The sequence below is a fragment of the Podarcis erhardii genome (genome assembly GCF_964252035.2).
Source record: "Podarcis erhardii genome assembly, chromosome: 8".
Classification (NCBI taxonomy): Eukaryota; Metazoa; Chordata; class Lepidosauria; order Squamata; family Lacertidae; genus Podarcis; species Podarcis erhardii.
In genome coordinates, this window is record NC_138499.1 from 72491212 (window position 1) to 72518759 (window position 27548).

The following is a 27548-nucleotide window of genomic DNA, read 5'->3' on the forward strand; positions in this document are numbered from 1 at the left end:
CGAGGATTCAAACCGCCGACCTTCTGATCGGCAGGTCCTAGGCTTTGTGGTTTAACCCACAGCGCCACCCACATCCTTATAGAAACAACATTACTTATGTTTAAAAAGTAACATTATATATGTCCTTCATGAAGTCTGTAAATCAGGACAAAGTAGCATGGAAAGTTTCTAGAAATTTCCTTCCATCCCTTACCTGGTAGCTAACTTTATGCGTTCAACATTGAAAATGTCAGAAATATTCTCTAACTTGTGAAAAAAATATAGGCATATCAAATAGGAGCTGTTTTGAAAGTAGAATGCAAAGACAATCTGTATTATGCAGACCCACTTCAGAAGCACAAAATATTTACAAAGTATGCAAATAGGGCTTCAACATAGTCAGACAATGTGCTTCAGCATTTTTTCTAAGGCGACATAAATTATTGTGAAGTCTCTTTCACACACGTAGAACACGCAGGCAAAGAGTCTTTGAAAGTGACTTCCAAAACTTCAAGGAGATAAAGGACACCCCAAATAAAGTAATCAGGGCTTGGGAATGAAGGACCACATTCTGACACTCAAAGAAAAGGACAGTATCATCTGCACACGATGGAGCATCTCATTCTTCAATGTTGGGGCAATCTATATTTGTCCAGTACACATAAAATGAGTTAAGTTAGCACATGAGATCAATTTGTCAGCTGCTCAACAATTTGGAAAGCGGGGAGCAGCAATCTCTTGTTGACAAAAGTCTTACTGCTACACATGTATTTTGCTGCAACTGTATGGTTTGAGCTGCACCCAAATGTTTATACAGTCATACCTCAGGTTACAGATGCTTCAGGTTATGTTTTTTTCAGGTTGTGGACCCGCCGGAACCCAGAAGTATCAGAACAGGTTACTTCCGGGTTTCGGAGGTCGTGCGTGTGCAGAAGTGCTAAAACATGCTTTGCGCATGCACAGAAGTACCGAATCACAACCCGTGCATGCAGACGCACTGCTGCGGGTTGTGAACGCTGTGGGTTGCGAACCTGCATCCCACACGGATCACGTTCGCAACCCGAGCGTCCACTGTAATGTCATGAACCAAGTGTGACATGTGGACTGGGGAGACCTGAATTTGATGCACCACACATCTAGCTCACTGCATGGCCAAGGATACAACAGGCTCTCAGTCTCACCTACTTCATAGGTTGAATGTTATGAGGACAAGATAGCATAAATCCATACCGTACATCGCCCCAAGCTCTTCATGGGAAAGGCATCATGCACATCTAAGATATTAATTCCATAGGAAGAGTCCTTTCCTACTCTTCTTTCTCAGCAACTGGTATTCAGAGCATAGCTGTCAATGTTTTCCCTTTTTTAAGGGAAATTCCCTTATTCCGAATAGGATTCCTCGCAAGAAAAGGGAAAAGTTGGCAGCTATGATTCAGAGGCGTGCCTTCGGTGATTATCTTGGCATTATGAAGTCTTATAGTGCCTGCTGTATAAGTAAACAAGATCACACCCTAATCAAAAAGCCCACAATCTCAATTGCATCCACTAGTGCTTATTACCCCAGCAGGAAATGGCATCTGAGACTGGACTAATGCTACTCAGAAAAGCAAAGGAGTTGCAAGCCCTCCAAGATTTTGCAAGTGTAAGTAGACAAAGATGCCCTTGTGTGCTTATAACCCATTTATTCTCACAACAAGGACTGCTGCCTTTACAGTTTGCTCTCCCATTTTGCATCACATAATGCTCTTCTCCCCTGCTTTATGCTACATTCGTTTAGTCTTCAACGGCTTGTCCTTGAGCGAAGCAGGGTCTGTTAGCAAACTGGCACTTTTGTAGAAAAAAGAGGTTTAATAAAGTGTTTAACATTCACATGGATATGGTTATATTTGTTACAGAATAGCTGCAATGCACACAAATGTACTAACTTACTTCCTGGACAAATGGTTATGGGCTGGAGGAAACAGTGCACTTGAATATGCAGTGTACATGTAGGGATGAGGGTGGTGCTGTGGTCTAAACCACTGAGCCTCTTGGGCTTGCTGATCGGAAGGTCAGCAGTTCAAATCCACTCCATGGGGTGAGCTCCCATTGCTCTGTCCCAGCTTCTGCCAACCTAGCAGTTCGAAAGCATACCAGTGCAAGTAGATAAATAGATACTGCTGTGGCAGGAAGGTAAATGGCATTTCTGTGTGCTCTGGCTTCCGCCATTGTGTCCTATTGTGCTAGAAGTGGTTTAGGCATGCTGGCCACATGACCAGGAAAGCTGTCTGTGGACAAACAGATGAGCACCACACCCCTTAGTCGCCTTTGACTAGACTTCACCACCCAGGGGTTCTTTATCTTTTTTTCAAAAATATATGAATGTGCATTTACAACATGGGTGTGGAACTTCTGGTCCTCCATATATTGTTGGACTACAACTCCCATTATCCATGACCATAGGTCACCTACACCTGATTTATATGCTGGTAGAGAATTGGAGGGCATTGGGACTGAAATCTAAAGAATTGAATCCTGCCGGTTTGGAATAAATGGGGTTAAATCCTGACTAAATGAGTCTGGATACAATCTATACAGCCATACAAAACAAACTTGCCTTCAAACACATAGAAAAGTTACTTAACATGGTTAATCCAAAAAAATCTGAACTGTTTCTAAATCCCTGCCTGGTAAACAGGGGACAATTGGAAGAGACAAGATTTTTTTTGTTGGGTATGAGTAATATAGCTACTGGGAACATAGGAATTTACTAATGCATTAAGATATGTAAGTAAACATGTGGAAAAATAGTTAAAAGCAACACAATTTCTTCTATGCATAGGATACCAGTTTGGGAGGTTTTGTTACGATGCTAAATTGTTCATAGTTGGCAATTTCTGAACAAACAAATAATAAAAATCCTCCAAAGTTTATTTGAAAACTGCAACAAGCTTTCACTGGATGAATCCACACAGCAACAAAAAGGTGGCAGAAGGCATGCATTTCTGGGAACATGATGGCTGGGGGGAAGCAAATGGCCACATTTCAAGGTTATGGCTCCTCATTTCTGGAAAACCTTGAACATGGGTGTTGAGCCAGGATTGATAGTTATAGTGTGAATATGTATTCAGGAAATAGATAGGAACAGCCTTGCCCTGGCTTTCAAACTACAGATAGAAAAATAATTACCTCATCCTCCTCAGTCGGATTTTCAAAATGGTAGCATGAATCTCCTTTCCTTGTCCCCTTGTCCCCTCAAAATGGTGATGAGATGCTCTTGTCCAGCTTCATACCACCACACTTCCTTATAATAAAACACACACACAAACTTCCTCACATTCACATATTAGTCATAGTCACAAATATCCAATGCAGGTCAGCCCACTGAACTGAATGCCATATTCTAAGAGCAAGTGTATGGGTGGAATGGGGAGGCAGTGAGCATTAAACAGAAAATATAAATTCTCAAAATGTACGAGAATAAGCCTCAGATTGGTTATGCTTCAGACTTCGGGTTTTCTGTTGAACCTACAGTCCTTTATTCTGCTGTCCAGAAACTGAGAGCCATAAAATATCTTAAGCATGAAAGCAGCCAGATGTTTCCGCCATGACTTCCTTGATAAATTACTGGGGGGAAAATCTTCCCCATTTGGAAATAATATCTTAATTTGACTGCAGTCACGACTATTTGCAACACTCATAGTAATGCTTTATCAACGAGCAAGCAGGAGTCCCCTTCACTGACTAAACACACCTCTAAATCAAATGCAATCCACAGCAAGGGCATTTCAGAGTAATAATAGCCCCATGTTGTACTCACGTCACCATGTCAGATCCAATTTTATACAGAGAGCACAAAGCACTGGAAGACTGAAAATATCTGCGCCTCTGTGTGTTGTGCTGTCTTTGTTACAGGCGCAGATTGAGCAATAATGAGCAACGGCTCTTCACGAACGAAACAGGCAAAAGTGAGAGGGACCTCAGAGGAAATGGCATCCTCAAAACCGACAGGTTAAGAAGGAAGATGCCGAACTCAGAACTCACTCTCTTTTTTGGGGGGGGGAGAGTGTGTCATACTCTAAATTGTGTTCATGAAAGTTCAGACACCCACATATCCAGCTGAAGAAAATGCAGACCCAAAGCAATTAAAATAAGAATACTGCTGGAAACTTTGCAAGTCTGAGGAGTAGATGTGCACAGGATTTTCCTGGAAGTGCTTGTGGCATTTTGTTTTGGAAGCAGAAGGGTGACTGGAACCGCCATTGTAGAGGTTAATAGCATTACTGTGTGGAAAGAATGAAGTGTTTATCTCTCATGACACCCCGTGGAAGCTGCAGTTGCTCTTCATTTAGACAGCACACCATACATTTTTAAAGCATTTTCTTGCACTTTCACAGTTACCACCCGCCCCATCCCTTGAATCATGGGGCAATTCCCAACACCCTTAACAAACTACAGTTCCCAGAATTCTTTAGGGGAAGCCATGACTGTTGAAATTGTATAATAGTGCTTTAAGTGTATGGTGTGAGCCAGGGGCACCAACTACCCCACCCCATTGAAGAGGTCTGGTGTCACGTGGCATGTCCGGCCTCCACCCGGGGCATGAGCACTCCCATAGGTGGTGGGGGGAAGGGGGCACTGAGTGTGATCTTCGCCCTCCCTGTGTCCCACCCAGCTTTGGCCCCCTCCATATTTTGGGGCAGGGGGCTGAGCCCCCCCCCAGTGCTATTTTTAAATAATATTTATTCAGAGTTTAAGAGTTACAAAAAGAAAAAAGAAAATAATACAAAATACAAAAAAAAGAATATAACAACAACAGAGAAAAAATAAAAAAAATACATTCACTTAAAAAAGAAAAACAGATTAAACCTTTACATAACTTTCTTCCTTTACTTATTTCCTTGACCTCCTCACACCTCCCAATTTTGTATTCTAGTTCAAATCGTTTTTTCAGCAAATCCTTCCAACCTTATTTTCATTTAAATAATTTAATTTAATATATTTATAGTTAACGTCCTTTCTTTCATCAATTTCATCAACTCATTTTTACTTAATCCTTTATATCATTTCTACCAAAACCACCTAATTTTCTTTTTCCAACATCTTTCTAACAGTCCTCAATTTTACAATATTTTTGAAGATATACTTTAATTTTTTTCCAATCTTCTTCCACCAACTCTTCTCCTCGGTCCCGGATTCTGCCAGTCATCTCAGCCAATTCCATATAGTCCATCACTTTCATCTGCCATTCTTCTCGGGTGGGTAATTCTTGTGTCTTCCAATACTCCCCCCCCAAGTGCTTGCCCAGCGGTGTCAGGGGAAGGGGGCACAGAGAGTGACCTTCACCCTCCCTGTATTGCCCCTGCCTGGCACGTGACCGTCTCAATATTGGGGGCTCAGCCTGCCCACAAATATTGAGGAGGCCCAAGCCCCTCCTGCCCCCTATAATTGCTGCCCCTGGTTTGAGCAGAGACCTTTCGCTTCATTTTGAGGTGAAACCAGAGATACAAGGAAATAATAAGACCAACCCATCTCTTGGTCTTGGAACGAAAGCTGCCCATGTAAACCAATGATGACATCCAGGATTTTAGCATAGCTGTGATCTAGAAGCAATGTATCTCCCAACACCCACACCCCAATCCACAAAAAGCAACCCCAAAAACTTCATTGCCTTTCTAACTTTCCTTATTTTTGTGGATTTTTTATTTTTAAAAGCTATTTAAACCTGGTTAAAATGGCCCCATCAATATCAACACTGCTGTCATCTTCCTTTGCCTCCTATTTTGAGGAAGGGAGACTTGTGGCTGTGAGGGAATAGCTGGCATCAGAACTCTGCAGTGGATTGCTCTGCTACTATGGCAGGCTAGAAGGGGGGCTGAGGTTGGTTTCTGCAAGAAAATACGTCTTGTTATGGTAAATATTATTCTGAAACCTCCCTCACACCCTTTCTCAGTTCAAATCCGGGGCTCCTTCATATGCAGAAGGCTTGCACTCCATTTACTTGTGTGTAGATGCCATGCACATTTATATCTTTTCAAAGCAACCCCTCCCTGCAAAAACCCACCCTCTCTTATCCATTTGCAATAAGACCCAATTTAAAAAACAGTATGAATTCATGTCTTTACTGCTAACTTTGGTTTTGAAGGAGAGGTGTACTACACAGCCCTATCAGAACTCAGCTAAAATCCTGGATTTCTTCATTAATTTCTATAGGCACTCCTGCCTCAGGGGAGAAAAAAAACCCTCAGCAGCTCAGTGGGTGAAGTTGAGCCTTGTGGGTGAGTCTTTATTAAGTCTATGGGTGGGACTGTGAAACTTTATTTCCCTGCTCAGTCAAGCCTTCCTACACAGTGCCACTTAGTAATTACAATCAATATTACTGCTCTTGAGAAATGACATACACTCCAACATTTCTCTGAGGAAAATAGGGACACACAGTGCTATTTTTTCTAGAAAAAAGAAGTGCCGCAACTCACCACAAACACCTCTGTCATTCTCTTAGAATGGCAAATGGCGCCCACCTAAGAGATGAGTAGTGGCTGAAAAAAGCCCTGGGGACGTCTTATTCCATACCCTCCAACATTTCTCCGATGAAAGTAGGGACGACCTAAGGAAAAGCGGGACATTCCAGGATTAAATCAGAAACCAGGACGGCTTCTGTAAATCCAGGCCTGCCCCTGGAAATTAGGGACAATTGGAGGATCTGATATTACTGTGATTTAATTATTCTGTCGATGCTATTAGTCACCTTGAGTTTCCTTTGCGGAGGAAAGGTGGGGGTATATAACTTGATTAAATAATATTAGAACGAAGTTCATTGGCGTGATTGCCAAGCTAAGGCCCAGCTCAAAGATAGGCTGACACTTTCGTTGGCTTCTGTCACTTTTCTCCCCCTTTCCCTTCTCCTCTCCTAGACCTCTTATTATTCTATATTCTCTTTTTCTCTCACACCTGATTTCTTAATATTTCCTCAGTTGCATGCTGTGCTGAGTGTATGTGATCTCTTGTCATACCAGTTTTTCTATTCAGTGATGTTTTAATGATTTGTTTAAATCCCTCTCCTAGTACTTCAGGGCGAGATCAGTGTTTCCTTTCCAACTGACTCTACTGACTAAATCGCAGCCTCTTGATTGGTAATTTTTTGAATCTGCAGCATTGACTAGCATCCTTTTGGCTGCTTTTGGGCAGGACAAGGTAGGGCCTACAGGCCTCTGGTGTCACAAAGGTGTCCTCAGAAGACCTGAAACAACATGATTCTGGTTTATTTCGGTTAGCCCAGACTGATGTCCAGCAGGAGCCAAGAACTAAATTCTATCTAATTATCTCACTTCTGATGAGTAAAATAATACCTTTTAAATTGTGTTTTTATGTATCCTACCTGTGCTCCGAGGTGCTCAAAGCAGCTTGCATGGGATTTCACCCTATTTCATCCCCACAGGTAGGTGATTGGACTAAAGCACTCAGTGGATTTTGCTACGGAGCAGGAATTTGTACCTGGGTCTTCCCAGTCGAGTGCTATGCCCAATATACATAACCTAATTTCACATTGCGGATTTTCACCACCCCAATGTTGCTCTTTTGCTCCTTATTTCAGGTACTTCTGTTATCCAAGTGACAGCTACAGATGCTGATGATGCTAACTATGGCAACAGTGCCAAAGTTGTTTACAGCATCCTTCAGGGCCAGCCGTACTTTGCAGTGGATCCAGAAACAGGTGAGAATGTCTATTGACTTGGCTTTCTTTTATTTATGCCAGCTCTGCTTTATTCTAATTATTTGGAGTTGTTGTCAGTCCTTTTAGTATTTCTTTCTAATATTTTCACCCAGTTTTCTTTTGCGTGTCGAGGTCCCCAAGACACCCTCCAAATAAAACACAATTGACACATAATTTTTGTTTAAGGTTTTTGGAATAATTTTGGCCACAACTTTATTAAAATACAAGCAATGTGAGTGGTTGCTTAGGCATTGGTTGCAATTATCTGACCCCGTACGGGGACAGACTGACATTTGCATGCCTGCAGTCAGAAAGGGAAAACATTTTGGGGAGAGAGACAGAGCTGGATACCATGCCCTCAACTCTCCCCAAATGCTCTCAGGGGCTCTTGCGTGGCCCTACCCCCTTGACAAGGGTTCGGAGAAAAGCATGGCGAACCCCTGGATTCCATTAATGGAAAACCCTTGCAGCAGCAGCATTTGGAGGGGGAGGCACAGCCAATCCATACCCTTCCACCAACCAATTCATAAAACCAATTCCTAACCGCAACCTTACAAGTTGTGATGATTTGCTACGCAGTAGGCAAAAACCAAATGGCACCAGCCAATCAGCCAGATGGACAAAATTCCTACCAGGCCCCTGCCCCAGAAGCAGACGACCCCATGACAGGCATAGCAAGGTCAAACAAACAACCCTGAAAATAGGGGGGGGGGTGATCCGATGCGTGCAGCGAAAAGAGGAAGCTCAACGCTGCACGCAGGGTATTTAAAGGCTATGGCTGTCAATCACAAAATGGCAACATATAAAACTCCCCAGCAACAAGAAGAGCTCAATGATAATGGTGGCCAACCTCTTTTTCTGCCCAGCAACAGTGGCGTGTCTTGCTAGCCCCCACCGCAACACGTGCTCACCATGAGGGAGAACACACTTTGTTTTTTCAAAGGTTTTTCATTGATATATTCATATACTATTCATGTTCATCCTTTATTTTGTTGGAGCAGTTACTGCTGACTCCACCTTGGGGGGGGGGCAGAGGGGTCCTTGGACAAGGCATGCTCTGTGGCCCCTAGTAACCTGGAAGAGGCAGACTGAACAAAAAGAGCAGCACCGGCCCGAATTTAAGCCCTGGGAGTGGACCAGAGTGGAAACCTCAGCAGTGAGGGCCGGTCCCTGGCCTCGCCCCCCTAAGCCACCATGGATTGGCACAATTCAAACCAGAGCTTGGTGGGAACTCTGCAAGCATCGTGGAGGTCAGGGTAAAGGGTCAACAGCCCAAACAAACATGATGTGGCTCTGAGGGAAGGCAGGAGCCATTATGCCAGGTTGCAAATGCTGCCCACCATTGGACTGGGTAAACGGGCATTCTTTGGTTGGAGAAGTTACTGCTGACTCCATCTTTGCAGGGGCACAGGGGTCCTTGGACAAGACGTGGAAGAGACAGGTTGAACAAACAGCAAATTTCCTCATAATGTCTCTTCTTGTGTGTGTTGCACAAAATAACAACAACAATGTTTTTTGGTTGGAGGGACATTTGCTGATTTCAATCCCCCATCAAATGCCCAGTTTGCATCCTCTTCTTTAGCTGGCTCTGTGACAAAGCCATACTGCAGCCACACTGTGAACTATAGAAGGACAGCTGATTCATAAACCTGGTTGTCTGGCTTCATTTGCATATCATTTACATGAGTGTGGCAAATGCCAAGCCACAGCTGCTGGATGCTGCATCGGCTGTGTGATATTTTGGAATAGCTGATGCAAAATGAGAGCAAGAGGCAGGGAGTGGAACCTTCTGAGCCAGCTCAATAAAAAATCATGACCCACTTTCAGAAACCATACAATTTGGAAAAAAAAGAGGAAGGGGGAAAAATGCCCTGTGATTTCTAAATTGCACAGAGCCCAATCAGCACAGAAATGATGAAATTGATAATGGGTGGAAAAAGTGCATTGAAATGAAGGAAGCTGCATGCTGTTTTCCTACCATCCCAAACCTCACCTTCTCATTCCATCCCGGCTGTTCTAAGAACCATCAAGGTTAGGCAGCCATCTTTTGGGGGCGGGGACTATTTCCCCTGGTTAGGTCTACCCATATGTACTGAAAAATGACAAAGTACAGTGGTATCTCGGGTTAAGTACTTAATTCGTTCCGGAGGTCTGTACTTAACCTGAAACTGTTCTTAACCTGAAGCACCACTTTAGCTAATGGGGCCTCCTGCTGCTGCTGCGCCGCCGGAGCACAATTTCTGTTCTCATCCTGAAGCAAAGTTCTTAACCTGAAGCACTATTTCTGGGCTAGCAGAGTCTGTAACCTGAAGCATATGTAACCTGAAGCGTATGTAACCCGAGGTACCACTGTACAGCAAAATGGCTGTAAGAGTGGAAGAGTGAACTGTATTGCTTCAGACTGTGGTTGGTGGGTACTGGTTTGGATTGCTGCCCCTCCCTGGTGTAACAATATGGCATGGCTGTGATGCTAATTTGTGTGTAGGAAAGTAGCACAGCAAACAAACAAACAAACAAAAGCTTAGCATATCCTTTTCCTTGATGTGTGAATTTCCTATTTATATGCATTTATATATATATTTTTAAAATGTGGTCCCTCCTTAGCTACAGTCTGAACTGTTGTTGTTGTTAGTGCTTTTTAAAAAAAGTTTAGGGGGAACTCTCATTTTCCTACTCCTATTGAAATACTGCCCCTAAGTGAGGCCAAACTTAGATTCACAAAATGTTTAGGGGTATGTGTACCCCTGCGTCCCCCCAGAAAAAAGCACTGATTATTATTATTCCTCCACCATATTCAGCTGCATGTATAGTTTCAGTCCCTGCCATGATTTTGGAGAGGGCTGCAAACTCCTGTTCATTGCAGCCTTTCATCCTAAATGGAAAAATAACCACCAGTCAAAGTTGTTGTTGTTTTCAGAAAGCTTTCATTATGACAGATGTAACCATTTTTGTTTTTTCCCCCCAGAAGGATAATTACATTGATTTAGTGCCAATTTAAAAACACTGAGTAATGGGAGCTTCTTGTTTCCCTCTTTTCTTGCTGTGACATTAAACTAGTCATGGACTGAAAGCCTTATTTCAGTGCATACACCTTCAATTTTGTTTATTTACTGTGGATTAACTGGCACAGCATATCTGACACAAATCCATTTTAATACTCTCCTTCGACCTATTCCCACCTTCAATCTCACATTTCCTCCCCCTCTTCTCTTCCCTATAAGGCATCATCAAGACTGCTTTGCCCGATATGAGCCGAGAAAATCGAGAGCAGTACCAAGTGGTCATCCAGGCAAAAGACATGGGCGGCCAGATGGGCGGATTATCAGGAACCACAACGGTGAACATCACGCTGACTGACGTCAATGACAATCCACCTCGATTCCCCCAGAGTATGAACCATTTAATACTTCAGATGTGTTCAAAAAGCCTCTTTAAACTCTGTAGTTCAAGCTTCACCATCTGGGGACATAAATGCAGATGCATTTCTGGTGTTGCAGCTATTTAAGGTCACACAGGAACATACATACATACATACATATATAATATTTCCAAAGGAAATAAAAAATGTTAACTCCCATAATAGTGTTAGGTCTACAAGCAAAAACAAACAAACCAACGAAAGCTAGAGGAGCACAAAGCTTTGCTGCTTGTAGAATTATAATAACCATCATCATCAGTTTATTATTTATACGCCACCCATCTGACTGGGTTGGCCCAGCCACTCTGAGCAGCTTCTAACAAAATATTAAAAACACAATAGAAAGTCAACTGTTAAAAACTTTCCTGAACATGGCTGCCCTCAGATGTCTTCTAAAAGTCAAATAGTTGTTTATCTGTTTGACATCTGGTGGGAGGGCGTTCCACAGGGTGGGTGCCACTATGAAGAAGGCCCTTTGCCTGGTTCCCTGTAACCTTGCTTCTCTCAGTGAGGGAACCACCAGAAGGCCCTTGGAGTGTCTGGGCTGAACGATGGGGGTAGAGACGCCCCTTCAGGTATACTGGGCCAAGGCCATTTAGGGCTTTAAACGTCAGCACCAACACTTTGAATCACTACCAAGAAGGCCCTTTGCCTGGCTCCCTGTAGCTTCACATCTCACAGCGAGGGAATTTCTAGAAAGCCCTTGGAACTGGACCTCAGTGTCCGGACTGGACAATGTAGGAGAAGACACTCCTTCAGTTACACAGGGCTTTGAAGAGTCAGGTGATAGCTTTAAGCCTGATTCTGCACAGCTCATAAATCATGAAACAGAATGCAGCAACTCCAATATATTTTGACCTGCCAAATGTTCCATAATGTCCAGGACTTTTAGCCACTGACGGGCCACCTTACATGGGCAAAGGGTTGCATTCTGCTTGCTGGGAATCTAACTTGCACACAATCTAGTCACATCCCAGAGTCACATAACTAAATAGCCACCACTGTCCTTCTCTGTCCTACTTGGTTCACAAACTGCACAGCACTTGATGGTGGTGCTGTGACAAAGGGGAAGTTGCTGCAACCGGCATGATGTGCCTGCAACACATGTGCTCATACACACACGTGGATGATGCAAATCACAACAGCTCTCCTATTCGGGCACTTATTCTCACAAATGGAGCCACAGACAGTGTTGTTAGGCTGATCGGAAGGTCAGTGGTTCAAATCCGCGCTACGGAGTGAGCTCCCATTGCTCTGTCCCAGCTTCTGCCAACCTAGCAGTTCGAAAGCATGCCAGTGCAAGTAGATAAATAGGTACCACTGTGGTGGGAAGGTAAACAGAGTTTCTGTGCACTCTGGTTTCCATCACGGTGTTTAGTCCTGTTGGCCACATGACACGGAAAGCTGTCTGTGGACAAATGCCGGCTCCCTCGGCCTGAAAGCGAGATGAGTGCCGCAACCCCATGGTTGCCTTTGGCTGGACTTAACAGTCCAGGGGTCCTTTACCTTTTACCTTTTGTACCCCACCCTTGTGCTCTTCAAAAGCCACAAAGCCCAACTAAATTAAAACTTTGTAACCTATCGGCCGCTCTCTGCTTTCTACTATTTATCGGTTTTGTTCACTTTTTTATCATGCTTGTAAAATATATGTATTCACTTCTCCTCATGACTTAGCTCAGAGGTCTGCTTAAAATGCAAGGGTGTGATAGAGTAATTAATCACATTGAAGTTGGCGAACCCAAAGTAGGCTAGTATCACATATATTCTGCCGTACTGTATGTCACTCAGTGACAGTCTCATAAAGAGGGTGAAGACTACATCCCATAAAGAAGCTTTGATATCAAGGCTGCTGTTGTTGGGGTGGTTTTTTTTTAGCTCTTAGTCTTCCCTGTGGCTTTTTCATGAGCACAAAAGAAATAAGAGCCTATGAAGATTGGTGTGCCTTCTTTTTAAGGTCTTAGATTATTTTAGTTACAGCCTCAAATAACAAGTAAGTGTGCCCTTTATTCACTGGCATATCAAATCACTAAGAGTCAACAAACTTATTGTGGCATAAGCTTTTGTGCACCCGACAAAGAGGGGTTTGACTCACGAAGGCTCATGTCATCATACAGTTGTTCCACTATATGAAAACTCATATCCTGACAGCTGCTTTTTTTGTGGAAAAACTGCCTTGGAAAGAGCGAATTTAGAGTGGAGATTGAAAATATGTGTTTTTAACTTTTTCTTGCCCAGCGTTACTGGGCATCCCTCCCCGCAAGTTGCTGTCCCTACCAAGAGGTTCCAGGTTCTTGTGCACATTCAGATACATATGTTAGCTACCCTGCACAAAGAGAAGTGACTCAAGGGAAGGATTTGTAGCAGAAATACTGTGGGTGGAGAAAGGGAAGCATACCCTCCTGCTGCCACTTATTTGTCTAAATCACCCTGTACTAAAGTTTATTTTCTGAAAGGAGGGTGGCTCTCTGGATTTTGAGTACAGTGGTACCTTGGGTAACATACGCTTCAGGTTACATACGCTTCAGATTACAGACTCCACTAACCCAGAAATAGTACCTCAGGTTAAGAACTTTGCTTCAGGATGAGAACAGAAATTGTGCTCCGGCAGCGCGGCAGCAGCGGAAGGCCCCATTAGCTAAAGTGGTGCTTCAGGTTAAGAACAGTTTCAGGTTAACTACGGACCTCCGGAATGAATTATGTACTTAACCTGAGGTACCACTGTATAACATCCGGCTCAGGCTTTATCTGCACTCCACTTGTGAGGACAGGGCCAGTGTCAGAAATAGACAGCATTGGGCACTACAATGGCCTACATCACAACAGATGGGCAGGGATCACAGCAAGACAGGAAGGTGCCTTATACCAAGGTCACACACACCATATCTTTAAAGCACTGTTAAATCACTCTAACAGCCATGGCTTTTTGCAAAGAATCCTGGGAAGTGTAGTTTGTTAAGGGTGCCAAGAGTTGTCAGGAGACCACTTGCAGAGCTCCTGCACCCTTAACCAACTACACTTCCCAGGATTCTTTGGGAGAATGTGTGTCAGTTAAAGTGACACAAGGTTGCTTTAAAGTGATGGTGTGCTCTTGGTATAAGTCAGCTTCCTATGTTGCAGTGTAGGCAATTGACCGCAGGAAATTTTTTTGGTCCCTCCAAATTAGTATTGTCGACACTGATCGGCAATGGCTCTCCACGGTTTCAGACAAGGCACATTCCCAGTGAAATCTGGAGCTGCCTGAGATTGGACCTGGGATCTTCTGCATGCAAAGCACATGCAATACCAGTGAGCCCTTAGCCCCTTCATTTTCTCCTCCTCCTCTCCTATCATTGCTTGTTAACATGTCCTCTTTGAGCATGCCAGCAATGGCAAGACATAAGAGCAAGAACATCATCTTCCACTTGACTTGAACTCTGTCAGTTATACGGATTGGGCAAAGTGCATGTATTGCATTGGCGGCAGGCGGGCCCATTCAGAGGAGGCACCTAGCCTACCCCCCTTCCTCCCAAATGACTACACATTTGCGCATATGTAACAGATCCAGGGGGTCATTTATGAAGCGCATCTTTGAAGACCTCAGCTCTAATCTTGACTGACCACCGAACAATAAATCTCAAGGGTTATATGTGGACTGCCCATCTTCCTCAGAGACCTATATCCAGGTGTGTTAATTATTTTTGTTGCTGAGTAGGCTAGCTGTGCTTCTTCCCATTCTACTCCACCTGAGAAAAGAGAGGAGTAGGGATTATTTTAGAGTCAAGAAATTGGCTATTAAGAGTCAGGTAGGAGTTACTGAACTGGAATAACCATCAGAGTCTTAGTGGCAGATAATAGGCTCTCAGGAAGGACAGCTTTCTTACACATTCTGGAAAATGTGTTTGTACCCGTCCCAGAAACTCATCCCCCTATCATCATTACATATATCTGGGAGAAGAGTCAATTCCACCATTACTGTTCTTCCCGCACATTATAAAGCAGGTGAAAATTGTGGAAGTCAAAGGAATTTGTAACATCCAGTTATTCTGATACTGGTCCAATATTAGGGATTTGTGAACCAGCTTTTTGGAGCTAAATTTACAATTCCAATGCCTTCTTCCATTCTTATTCTTATTTACCCACTTTGTTACCCACAAAGTTAAGATGGATGTACGTAGGAGCAGAGTAAACTGCCTTATACTGAATTAAATCATTGGTCCAGATAGTCTATAGTGACTGGCAGAGATTCTTTCAGGATTCCAGACAGTATCTCCTCCCTGGAGATGCTGAAAACTTAATCTGGGACCCCATGCATGCAAAACAGATGCTCTACCACATGACAGGTCCTAAATGAAAATGCACTCTGCATTCACATAGATTTCCTTCTTCAAATTTCCCTCTGTTTGCCTAAGAATTTAATTTTCTGAAACAAAGTTTCCTTGCGGGTTTATTTTAGTGATTTTGGAACAAATGTCTATGTACTAAAAAATGCAAAATCAGCACAGGGGATTGCCAGAGCATCTCTCATCATCTCAGATCAATAACGAACCACATCTGCTTCTAGCAATAATTTCTCCCATTCTGTCTGAGCAAAGCAGCACCCAGGTATAATATATGTGTGTGTGAGAGAGAGAGAGACAGGCAGACGGACAAAGATGGATATGCATTGTGATCAGAGAGTGGATTCACAGAGAACAGATATTTGGAGCCACCAAGTAGATGCAAGAACTACAGCTGCCTTAAAAACTGGAGAGGCTCGGCTGCTACTTGCTTTTTCCCTAGAAAAGTTCACATTTCCCCACTATCCCAGAAAATTTATTTACAACAAGGAAAATTTCCCTCACCTTAATCATCCATATTTAAATTATATGTAATGAGCAATACCTCTTATGTTCACTTCTGGTTATTATGCTCATAGTTGACTTACCTTTCAAAAGAGTGCACTGCTGACTTTAGACCAAAGTCTTCTTCCTGATTTTTTGTATGCTGAAGGCAGCTAATGGGCACCTTGTATGCTGACTTAATTGTAGGTACAGATCCACATCTCCCCCTAAAGGGCCCTTTCCCCTTTTACTAAATCTTGGTTGGATGCTTTTACAGGACTGGTATAGTGCACTCAAGTTGCTTCCTTTAATTTTAAGAAAAGCAGTTATTTTAACATTCAAAATGTGTCCCTTCTTACACCGACGTTTTATCAGATTTCTTTTGTGCTGCTATGTATTTGCCTTCACTGATTTAGAGCTGTTTCAGCTTTGTCTCTTGCCAATTGAAATTCAAGCTCTTAACACCAAGTTGTGATTACATGGTATTGCTTCTGTTTATTGACTGTGTGAGCATGAGTTTAATTAGGTTCTTGGTGCAAATGCGGGTAGAAAAATACACCTTTCAAATCCCACTGTTTTTCAGTCATCATGAAATTCCTTTTCTGCACCTGACATGATAAAAAAGGGCTGCGGCTGGACCCTCCCAGATGGTCATAAAACCGGATTAGATTTCTGTGTCAATCGCATTTGCTGCCATGCCCAAGCTGAGGTAATCAGCAAACAGCATCATCTCAAAAATAGTACTGCCATCATAGTTTAAAAAGCTGACAAAGAAGCAGCAGTCATCATTGTGAACATTTCAGACATGAGGCTGAGAGGCAACTCCACCATGACATTTTACAGGACCCAATTATCAGATCCAACAGAGGAATACCAGAAAGATCTACAAAATCTGATGGAGGAATTTCCTACCAAAGTGCAAATCAAAAGCCATACATCTCAGGAGCCTCAACTAGACATTTTCTATTTACTACCCAAACTACAGAAACCATGGCACTTTAGGTGCCCCATAAGTTTAGGCTTCCGATACCATCACAGATGGGGTGTTTGGATATACGGACTCTATTTGCAGGCCGTATGCCACCAGTACTCTCACTTGGTTCGGAATACAACCGACTTTCTGAGGAAAAGACAATCTGGTGACAAGCTTCCAGTACACACTACCCTAGTCTACACCAATATTTGCACAAGGATGGGATATAAGCCATCAGTAATATCATCCTAGATGGAGTTCTGGCCACCAAACTTTGCCACTTGGTACTCACATTCATTTCAGATTTAGGGAGAACATTTATCTTCAGATCAATGGCTCTGCCATGGGCACTCTTGGATGGACCCAAAGTATGCCAGCATCTCATGGCTTATTTAGAATACCCCATTCTCATCACCTGTCTCCTAAAGCCTCTCCTCTCCTTGAAACACACTATACCTATGTCTATATCTATCTATATCTATCTATCTATCTATATCTATCTATCTATCTATCTATCTATCTATCATCTATCTATCTACAGATAGGTAGCCGTGTTGGTCTGCCATGGTCAAAACAAAATAAAAAAATTCCTTCCAGTAGCACCTTAAAGACCAACTGAGTTAGTTCTAGGTATGAGCTTTCGTGTGCATGCACACTTCTTCAGATACACTGAAACAGAAGTCACCGGACCTTTCTATATAGTGAGAAGGTGGGGAGGGGTATTACTCAGAAGGGTGGTGGGAATGGGTGATTGGCAGATAGCTGCGATGAGCCTGTTGACGACTCTTAACGACTGCAATAGGTCTAACAGGAAAAAGCAAGGGGTGAGAAGGTGAAAAATGGCTTTGTCATGTATAATGAGATAAGAATCCAATGTCTTTATGAATCATCTCTCAAAAGGCCTTCACTTTCGGGCAAGTCCACCAGAGATGAAAGAATGTCCCTTCCGCCTCTTTACATTTCCAACATTTGTTATCAGACAGGTGATATATCTTAGCAAGTTTGACTGGGGTCATGTACCACCGGTATATCATTTTCATAATATTTTCCTTCAAGGCACTACATGCCGTAAATTTCATTCCGGTGTTCCATAACCTTTCCCAGTCTTCAAACATAATGTTGTGCCCCAAGTCCTGTGCCCATTTTATCATGGCGGATTTGACTGTCTCGTCCTGTGTATTCCATTTAAGCAGCAAATTATACATTCTCGAAAGTAATTTATTTTTTGGCTCTAACAGTTCTGTCTCTAGTTTCGATTTTTCCACCTGGAATCCAACCTTTTTATCCACTTTAAAAACCTCCTGGATTTGAGCATAATGCAACCAATCTCGCACCTTGTTTTTCAATTTTTCCAAGCTCAGCAGCCTCCAATTGTCTCCAATTTTTTCAATTATTTCCCAATATTTAGGCCAGTAGGCTTCCATGTTAAGTCTCTTACGTGCCTTGGCCTCCACCGGTGAGAGCCACCTCGGAGTCCTTATATTTTGTCCAGACCATCAAAATTGCTCTTCTGACAATATGGTTTTTAAACAATTTGTGAACTTTAACCTTGTCATACCAGAAATATGCATGCCACCCAAAAGCATTGTCAAACCCTTCCAGATCTAGGACATCAGTGTTTTCCAATAAGATCCAATCTTTCAAACAGCAGAAGGCTGCAGATTCATAATATAACCTCAAGTCTGGCAGGGCAAATCCCCCTCTTTCTTTCGCATCAGTTAGTATTTTAAACTTTATTCGGGGCTTTTTGCCCTGCCAAACAAACTTGGAAATATCCTTGTGCCACTTTCCAAAACATTCCACTTTGTCCACGATCTGTAGGGCCTGAAACAGAAATAACATTTTCGGCAATACATTCATCTTTATAGCTGCTATCCGGCCCAACAAGGAAAGTTTCAATCTTGACCATATTTCCAAGTCTCTTTTGATTTCTGACCAACATTTCTCATAATTATCTTTAAACAAATTCAAATTTTTGGAGGTCAAGTACACCCCTAGATATTTTACTTTTTTAACCACATTTAATTCTGTTTCTTTCAGGAACTCATCTGTTTCTGTAGTTGTCAAATTTTTTGCTAGAACCTTAGTTTTTTGCTTGTTCAGCTTAAATCCCGCCACCCGACCAAAATCAGAAATTAATTCTAACACTCTTTTAGTGCTAGAGACTGGCTCCTGTAATGTTAATACCAAGTCATCTGCAAAAGCTTTCAGTTTATATTGTTTCACTCCGACCTCAATTCCTTGTACAGACCGGTCCTTTCTAATCATGTTCAATAGCACCTCCAGGACTGAAATAAACAATAGGGGGGATAGGGGGCACCCCTGTCGTGTCCCTTTTTCTATTTTGAACTCCTCTGTCACCACATTGTTAACAATCAATTTAGCTTTTTGCTCTGAGTAAATTGCTTCTATTCCATTTTCAAACCCCCGCCCGACTCCCATCCCTTCCAAATTTTTCTTCATAAACATCCAAGAAATGTTGTCAAAGGCTTTCTCCGCATCAATAAAGATTAAAACCGCTCTAGTATTAAGATTTGTTTGTAGAAGTTCCAAAATGTCAATAATGTTTCTTGTATTATCAAACAAATGCCTACCAGGGAGAAAGCCAGCCTGGTCCTTATGGATCACTTCATTAAGTACTTTTTTAAACCTACTTGCTAAAATATCCGCAAAATTTTGTAATCCACGTTTAGGAGTGAGATGGGGCGGTAGTTCTTAAGCTGGGTCTTTTCAGTTTCTTGTTTAGGTATCAATGTGATGAAAGCTTCTTTCCACGTCTCCGGTGCCTTCCTCCCCTCCATAATCTGATTGCAGACCTCCAACAGAGGTTGTATCAAATAGTCCTTCAAAACCTTATAATATTTGGAGGTAAGTCCATCAGGGCCTGGAGATTTGCCTAGTTGAAGGTTCTGAATGGCACTTTCAATTTCTTGCTGGGTGATATTACTATTCAGGGTAGTTCTCATTTCCTGAGTTATTTTTTGTAATCCATTAGTTTTAAGGAATTGATCCATCTCAAAGTGGCCCTTGTGAATAAAGTTCTTTAAAATATCTCTGGAAACACTTTCTAATTTCCTCGGGTTTCTGAACCATTCTCCCTTCAATCTCTAGATTTGTAACTGTGTTAAGTTTTTGTCTCTTTTTCAACTGCCATGCTAGCAGTTTCCCACACTTGTTTGCTGATTCAAAGGATCTTTGTTTCATTTGTTTAATTTTCCATTCCACCTCTTGATTTATCAATTTCGAATATTGTGCCTGGAAAAATTTCACCTCTCTCAGCACTTCCTTCGACTTGGGCCTAGATCTTAATTTTTTCTCTCCTTCTCTTATTTTCTCCAATATCTTCTCCTTCTTTTCATTCCAGAACTTTTTCTTAATCGTATTTTATTGTATTAGAAACCCTCTCATAACTGCTTTACTTGCGTCCCAGATTGTTCTTTTTTCCACAGTGGTGTTTAGATTTATTTCAAAATAGTCCTTTAAAGTTTTTTGGGCCTTCTTAACAATCTCCTGATCCCTTAATAAGGTGTCATTCATTTTCCATCTAAAGGATCCGGTTATGTTAAGTCTCAATTCCACTTTCAAAGCATTATGGTCGGAGCAAGTTTTTGGGCAGATTTCCACTTTTCTAGTCTTAGGTACCAGTCCTCTAGTTGTCCATATTTGGTCGATTCGTGTCCATGTCAGATGAGCTTCAGAAAAGAAAGTTCCTTCTTTTCCTAAGGGGTTCTTAACCCTCCATATGTCAATTAAGTCCATATTGTCAGTCATTTCAAAGAAAGTTTTAGGTAGTCTTCCATCTTTTGTTATGTTGGCACTTTGCGACTTATCCATGTTTACAGATACGACCCCATTCATATCGCCCAACATAATAATGTTGTTGTAGTCTAAGTAGTCCAGCATAATCTCATGCAGCTTCCTGAAGAATTCAGATTTTCCTTCATTTGGAGCATATATTCCTAATATCAAAAAATTTTCTCCTTGCGTCTGAATTTCAATCGCCAAAATTCTGCCGTGTTCATCTTTAAATAGAAATTTCGGTGACAGGCTCTCCTTTGCATAAATCACCACTCCTCTTTTCTTAACTTTATCCGAAGAAATAAATTCTTGGCCTAATCTTTTATTGATTAACACTTTTCTATGGAGCCTTGTCACATGTGTTTCTTGTAGGCAAATAATGTCCAATTGTTCTTTTTTCAAAATATGAAATACTTTTCTTCTTTTTTCCGGAGAGTTTCCGCCATTTATATTCCAGCTAAGAAGCTGCAGAGACATCCTGGTTTAGTTGGTGGGTCTTACAATGGGGTGTCTAGGTTTTCCTCCGGTCCCGGAGGTAGTGGTGTTGGTCCAGATCCAGACGGTGTAGGTTTTGGTGGTGGTCCCGGTGGTGGTGGTGGCCAAGAAGCTGCAGCTCCTTTTTGAAGATCCTCCTCGTGGTCGTGTAGGAACTTCTGCTGATCCTCAGGTGATTTAATTCTTACTTTCCTTTCTTTATAAGTAAATGATAGTCCTTGTGGAAACTTCCACCTATAAGGAATTGCGTTATGTCTTAACAATTTGGTCAGGTCTGTGTAGGTGGTCCTAAGATCCAATAGATGTTTGGGAATATCTCTGTAGATTTCAGCCTTTTTACCTTCTATCTCCAAGGATTTTTTGAAATGTAGGCCTAATATCTTATCTCTTTCCTCTCTTGATCTCAAAATAACCAAACAGTCTCTAGCCTTATCTTTCTTTACCGATCTTCCCAGTCTAAAGGCCGTCACGATTTTAAAGTCTTTATCTTCCTCAATTCCCCAGAATTTAGAAAATAGAAGTGTCAGAAATCCCTCTAAGTTGCCTGCCTCCAATTCTGGGATGGCCCTTAACCTGAGGTTATTTTCCTTACTTTTCAATTCAACCAGTGACAGGTAGGCTTGTTGTTCCCCTACTTGTCTTTTCAAAGGCCTAACTTCCCCTTTAATCTCATCAACTTTTCGGTTTGCCTGCTCTGCTTTTTGATTGGCTTCCACAGCTAATTTATAATTTTCAGCCGTAGCTCCTTGCAAATTGTCAATTGCCTGAGTATGCTGGGAAACCTGCTCAGTTAATTTACCAATAGAGGATGTGGCTTGGTCAATTTTTGTTGATTGATTGTCCACCTTTTGATTTAAAATTGCCAGTTGCTCCAGAATTTGTTTCAGGACTGATTCAGATCCTCCAGTTGCCATATCTTCTGTAGCAGGCTGCTCAATTTCCACCTCCTGTGCTGTTAGCACAGTTGGGACAGATGATCTGCGTTGATGAGTTAAAGTTGTTTGAACAAGTTGCACAGGCTTCTTTTCTTTTTCTTTTTCTTTAGCTTTGGCTGCTCTTGTTTTCCCTGGGCCACTCATTCCACACCTGCCTCAGTTCAAGGTCAAATTGTCTTTTATTCCATGAGAGAGAGAAGTTCAAAATATAAACAATTAAACCACAAGAAGTCTCAATAAAGTACAGTTCCCAGGCCTCTATGTCTCCACAATCCTCTAGGGGGAGTATTTCAAAATTTCAAGAAAGGAAAGAACTCTTTTCCGCCATTGAAGTTCCTATAATCCCATATTAAGTCTTTGTAATTCCTGAATACAAAAGGAAGGTTCCCAAAGCTTTCTATTTCTTGATTAAAAGCCACAAGGTGTCAAGAATGGTCCCAGAAACAATGTTTAAACGTTAGTATCTCAGTCTATGTAACAGTTTGAACTTCAGCAACAGTATCAGCAGTTTGACAGTTCTCTGTTGCACTCTGGCAGCCCGACGACTAGGTTATCCCTTTTAACTCCGTATATCTCAAAAATAGGAAGAAAGTTCCAAGAATTAAGTCCACAAGCTTCACAAAAATTTCCCTTTTAACTTCTAGAAACAAAGTCTGTCAATGCACCTTTGTTCTGTTTTTACGATCCTTTTTGGACGCTACAGCGCACTTCAGCCCTTGCTTTGATCTAGTTAGCAGGATCGGAAGACGGACTTCCTGTTACTCGCCTCCCGTTTTCAGTCCAAATCCATAAAATTAGTCCAAAATTTAGTACCCCTTACTCACGGGTATGTAGCTGTCAAATTCGATGTTTTCAAGAAGAAAGGTCAGCGCTCATCGGCAGCAGCAGCGCGGCTTTGCATCCACGAAAAGAGCGATGAACTCACAGCGCCGCTCCCCCTTTCCCGTTCCGGAGCCCCTTACGGGGTTCCTTCTACGTTTCTGGGGGGGCTTTGGGCGCCCGCCGAGTCCCACGGTCACAGGCTCGCTCTGCCTGTGGTTTTTCTTGACGGGTCTCCGCTTTGCCGCAGCGGACGACCCTTTTTCATGGAGCCCCTCTTCACAGGGTAAAGAGGACCGCCATTGCCGTTTTGCGCCGCCTCCGGAAGTCCCCATTTAAAACATTTTAAAAGATTTTAGCCAGTTGTCAGTTGCCACATTTATGACATCTTTATCATCTGGACTTATCAATAGAAGACAGTTTGAGCAGTTCTACCCAGATTTCAATAACCTTCAACCTGACATCAACTTGAGCCTTGACCTATTCAGACAGCAGGTTCACTTTCTTGAAACTACTGTAATATTATACAATGGACATACAGTATAAGCATCACTATACATAGGAAACCAAATGTCTGCTACACCTCCTTACATGATTCCAAAGTGCATCCAGAACATGCACCACAAAAACTATCGTCTACACCCAATCTCTATGATATAATTGCATCAGCTCAGATTCATGACACTCACAAGACAGAAAAAAGGTACATCAGGCATTCATCAAACCACAGCACCTCCCTCATCCATTGATGTGGGAGATCAACCAAGCCAGAATGGTACTACTACAGGACAAGCCTTGAAGAGAAAATGACAGAAATCCACTTGTCATTATTTATAGTTCCCAGCTGAAACCACTCAAACATAATCAGTGATCTATAGACTATCGTCAGCCAATAGACACCTCAATTTCACAGGCCTTGGGTGGTAGGTCTGTACTTACAGAAAGCCCCAGACAACTACCCCAAAGCAACCACTCATCAGCAACTACAGGCCACATAACAGAGATCTGGGGCCAGAACCTGCAGTAAACCCAGATGCCAAATCTGTCCCTCTTTCTACTCTGGTAACACTATTACACTATCTAATTGCGGATTGTGCCAGTCACACAATCAGTTGTTCATTCACTTGTTCATCTTCCAGAGTGATATATGTTATCTCCCAGCAGTGGCTTTCAGCATTCTGCATAGAACAAATAGCCCAGTCTCTACACAAAAGAACCAATTAATGTGTTCCAGGAAAGCTTATGAAATAATAAATATACTGTAATAAACATAGTGCCACAACACCCTTTCTTGTATCTGCTGCAACATGCTACCATGACTACCACTCTGTAAACCTCGTAACTTCAGACTGCACATGGACACAGTATATTTTAAAATATGTATTTTAATATAAAAATAACCTTATAAATATTCCCATATATAAACACACAAACCCAAAGAAAACTAGAACATCCTCAGGAGTTAGTCAAGCCCTCTCCTTCATGTTCTCCTTTTGTACATAGAGGGAAGTTTGGGGTTTGATATGATGGACCATTAAGAAATAGACCCTCTTACATGCACAATGAACCAGCATGTTCCATACCTTTTGGTCTCTCACTTTGCTCTGCACAAAGTGATCTTGACTTTATCAACATAGTTTGTTCTGAAAAGAAAAGAACAACCAATGCTTCGTTGGTGACATTCCAAAGTCTTCATTCATGACCTTTAGGACTGTGGCCCACAGACAGATCACAGAGTACTTCAGACCTCATGTACTCATGTAATCAGTGCCAGATTTATGCATAAGCTAAACAAGCTAGAGCTTAGGACCCCACTCTCTTGGGGGCCCCAAGAAAATTTAAAGGAAAAAAACCTGAATGTACATTTCCAAAATATAAGATAAAAAACAAATAAAATAAAACCTACATACAGAAACAGTGTTTTGTGTTGTGTAGGCTCCTATGATGTAAGTAATGGGCCCCACCTGCTAGCCTGCTCCCTAAAATATCACTGGTTTGCTCATTTCTATATATAGGGTATCTAAATTCTGCATGGACTGGTTGCATACTTCTTCTTAATTGGAATTCAGTTCAACAATCACTTCGATAAAATACATATTTTGTTATGTGCAAATGGCTTTCGATACCTATTAGGTCCATAAATTACCACATAGCATATATTCAACACAAAAAACAGTGACAATTTGTTGTTGACAAAGGACAGCTGGACATATAAAGGGCCCCATTACCTTCAGTAGCTTAGGGCCTCATCAAACCTAAACCCGGCCCTGCATGTAATGCATTTTTTTCATGGCTCTGCCCTATATGACAGTGTTCAGGAACATCTCTGCAGTCATAGCTAGTATGAAACAGGAGCCTAACACTCTGAGATGGGCTGCAAACAGCAAATCCCACTTTTGGTAGCTTCTCTGAAACAGGTGATTGTGTTGGTTGTAGTGGCATGGTGAACCATGGCACCAAGCAGTGCAGGGCGCCAGGCGGAGAGTCCGGGGAGAGTCCGGGTAGGGGAGAGCGGGGAAGTAAGCGAGGCGGAGCAGGGACTTGGTGCCTGCGCACCTCCAGCGCCCATCGGATGTGGGAAGGCTCTGGATGCTTTCCTGCAGTCCGGAGCTCTCTCCACTGGCTTTGCGACATACCACCTCCCTCGGTTGTGTGGTGTGTGCTTGCATCCCAAGCTCTGCGTATAATAAACATGACTCTACCACCGCTCCCCCCATCCACTCTACCTCAAAAGATACCTGCGCTCGAGGCTACACGCTGCAACTGCTGCTCCCAGCGCCCCTCCCTCCTTCCCCTGCTTCTCCATACCTTGCACAGAGCCTGCCTTCTCCTGCTGCCCCCACCAACTCTGCACTCCATCACATGAGCCATGTTTCCATCCCCTGCCCAATCCCCTCCCAGTCACACTCTCTCTTCCCCCTTCCTCCCCAAGCAAGGACGGCGAGACTGCGGCTGAGTGAGCGCACTTCTTAAAAAAGGTCAACTCTGGGAAACGGGGGGGGGGGGGGAGGCACTGGAGGGATCTTTGCACCACAGCACCGGATATGCTTAAGACGGCCCTGGTGATCAACAAAGCATCTGCTGTAACACTGGGCTACAAACTTCAATGTCCACATGTGTAGAAGCTTCTCACTTTCTTCTCTGAAGGGAAATGCTTATTTGTCTGCATTGTAGGCCTTCTATATTACAGTGGTACCTCTAGATGTGAACGGGATCCATTCCGGAGCCCTGTCCACATCTAAAAGCAAACGTAACCAGTGACAGCACGTCTGTGCATGTGCGCATCGCTTTTCACTGCTTCTGCACATGCGCAAGCGGTGAAACCAGGAAGTAACGCACTCCGTTACTTCCAGGGTGCCGCAGAGCACAACTTGAACACGCTCATCCTGAAGCACATTCAACCTGAGGTATGACTGTATATTCTAAAACTATCTCCTGAACATGAAAGAAAATGAGGAACACCCTGGGCTTATAGACCCCTGTGCATGCATCTGAACTCCTGCATAACCGGCTGATTGCTATGTAGCATCCAGGACTGATTTATTCCCAGTGTCAGAAACATGACGCATCTCCTCAGTTCTGAGATTGGATTGAAAAAGAGAACTCAAAATAGAAAGAGAAATTGCCCCTTTGTTTCCATGCCTTTTGATCAAAGTAGACATGATATATTCATTCGCTTAATTTTTAGCTCACCTTTCAGTTCAAAGAACATCTCCAGCATAGTTCCAAGAAAATAAAATTAGGCTTTCTAAACCATTCAATTATTAAAACAGCTAAAATATCCAATTACCATATGCAATTCAAATCACCAATCAGCCACAGCAAAAATAAACAGGAGCACAAAGATATTCATTATCAACTAACTTGAGACTTTAAGAAACATAAATCTCCCCCCCTCCCCCGGTTCAGCTTCTTAATACAGAGATGAGTTACATTGGTAGATTTCATTAGGCAGGGAGTTCCACGGGGAAGAGGCCAATACTGAAAAGACACTGATTCTTTTAAGTGCCTATGGGCACAAAAATCTGTAGGGCCGAATCTAATGACCTAATCATACAAGGAAGTTAATACAGGAACAAACATTCTCTTAACAGTGAAAGTCTATGCATGCTTATGCAGGAGCATGTCCAATATTATCCAATGCAACGTGATCCCATATATGTGGGCACAGAATGTCAGCCTAGCAGAGCAATGCCAGGCTTAGGCTGTGTGGCTTGGACAGAGGTGCTGTCAGGGCCATCTTACCCATAGATGCTAGGGGTGTGGGGCACCCAGGTGCCAGGCTCTCAGGGGCACCAGGCCGTGAATCCAGGGCCTGAGAGTTGAGTCTGGGGAAGAGCCCGCCCATCCGTCGGTCGGAGCGCCTCTGTGGGCTCTTCTGATGCGGGCGGCTCTGCGCTGCGGGTTCGGGGCTGACTGAGCCAGGAAGACAGTGAGGTGGCTGGCCTACTCTGCCCTCCTGCATGCCTGGGAATGGGCAACCTGGGTTGAGGGGCGCCGGGCAGATCTTTGCACCCTGGTGCCGCATATGCTTAAGACAGCCCTGGGTGTTGTCCCGTCCCCAGCTAAACCAGCCTCCTGCTAGCCATTACCAACATAGTGACGCAAGCATCAGTACAGCATTCCCCTACTGCCTATC

The 27548-nt window shown here is 42.8% G+C and overlaps 1 protein-coding gene and 1 long non-coding RNA gene across 3 annotated transcripts in view; one reads left to right on the plus strand and one right to left on the minus strand.

Annotated features, from left to right (window-relative positions):
• CDH9 (cadherin 9) overlaps positions 1 to 27548 on the plus strand; it is a 148984-nt gene that overhangs the window by 93979 nt on the left and 27457 nt on the right. For both annotated transcript variants that reach the window (XM_081873028.1, XM_081873027.1), the window contains exons 4-5: positions 7553 to 7672; positions 10894 to 11061. In XM_081873028.1, coding sequence (XP_081729154.1) covers positions 7553 to 7672; positions 10894 to 11061 — 288 coding nt within the window. The remainder of the gene's footprint in view (positions 1 to 7552; positions 7673 to 10893; positions 11062 to 27548) is intronic.
• LOC309348192 lies at positions 14623 to 26636 on the minus strand. The gene is made up of 2 exons (XR_014159285.1): positions 26603 to 26636; positions 14623 to 14812 (listed from the first exon to the last, which is right to left on the minus strand). It is a non-coding gene; the product is annotated as an uncharacterized lncRNA (long non-coding RNA).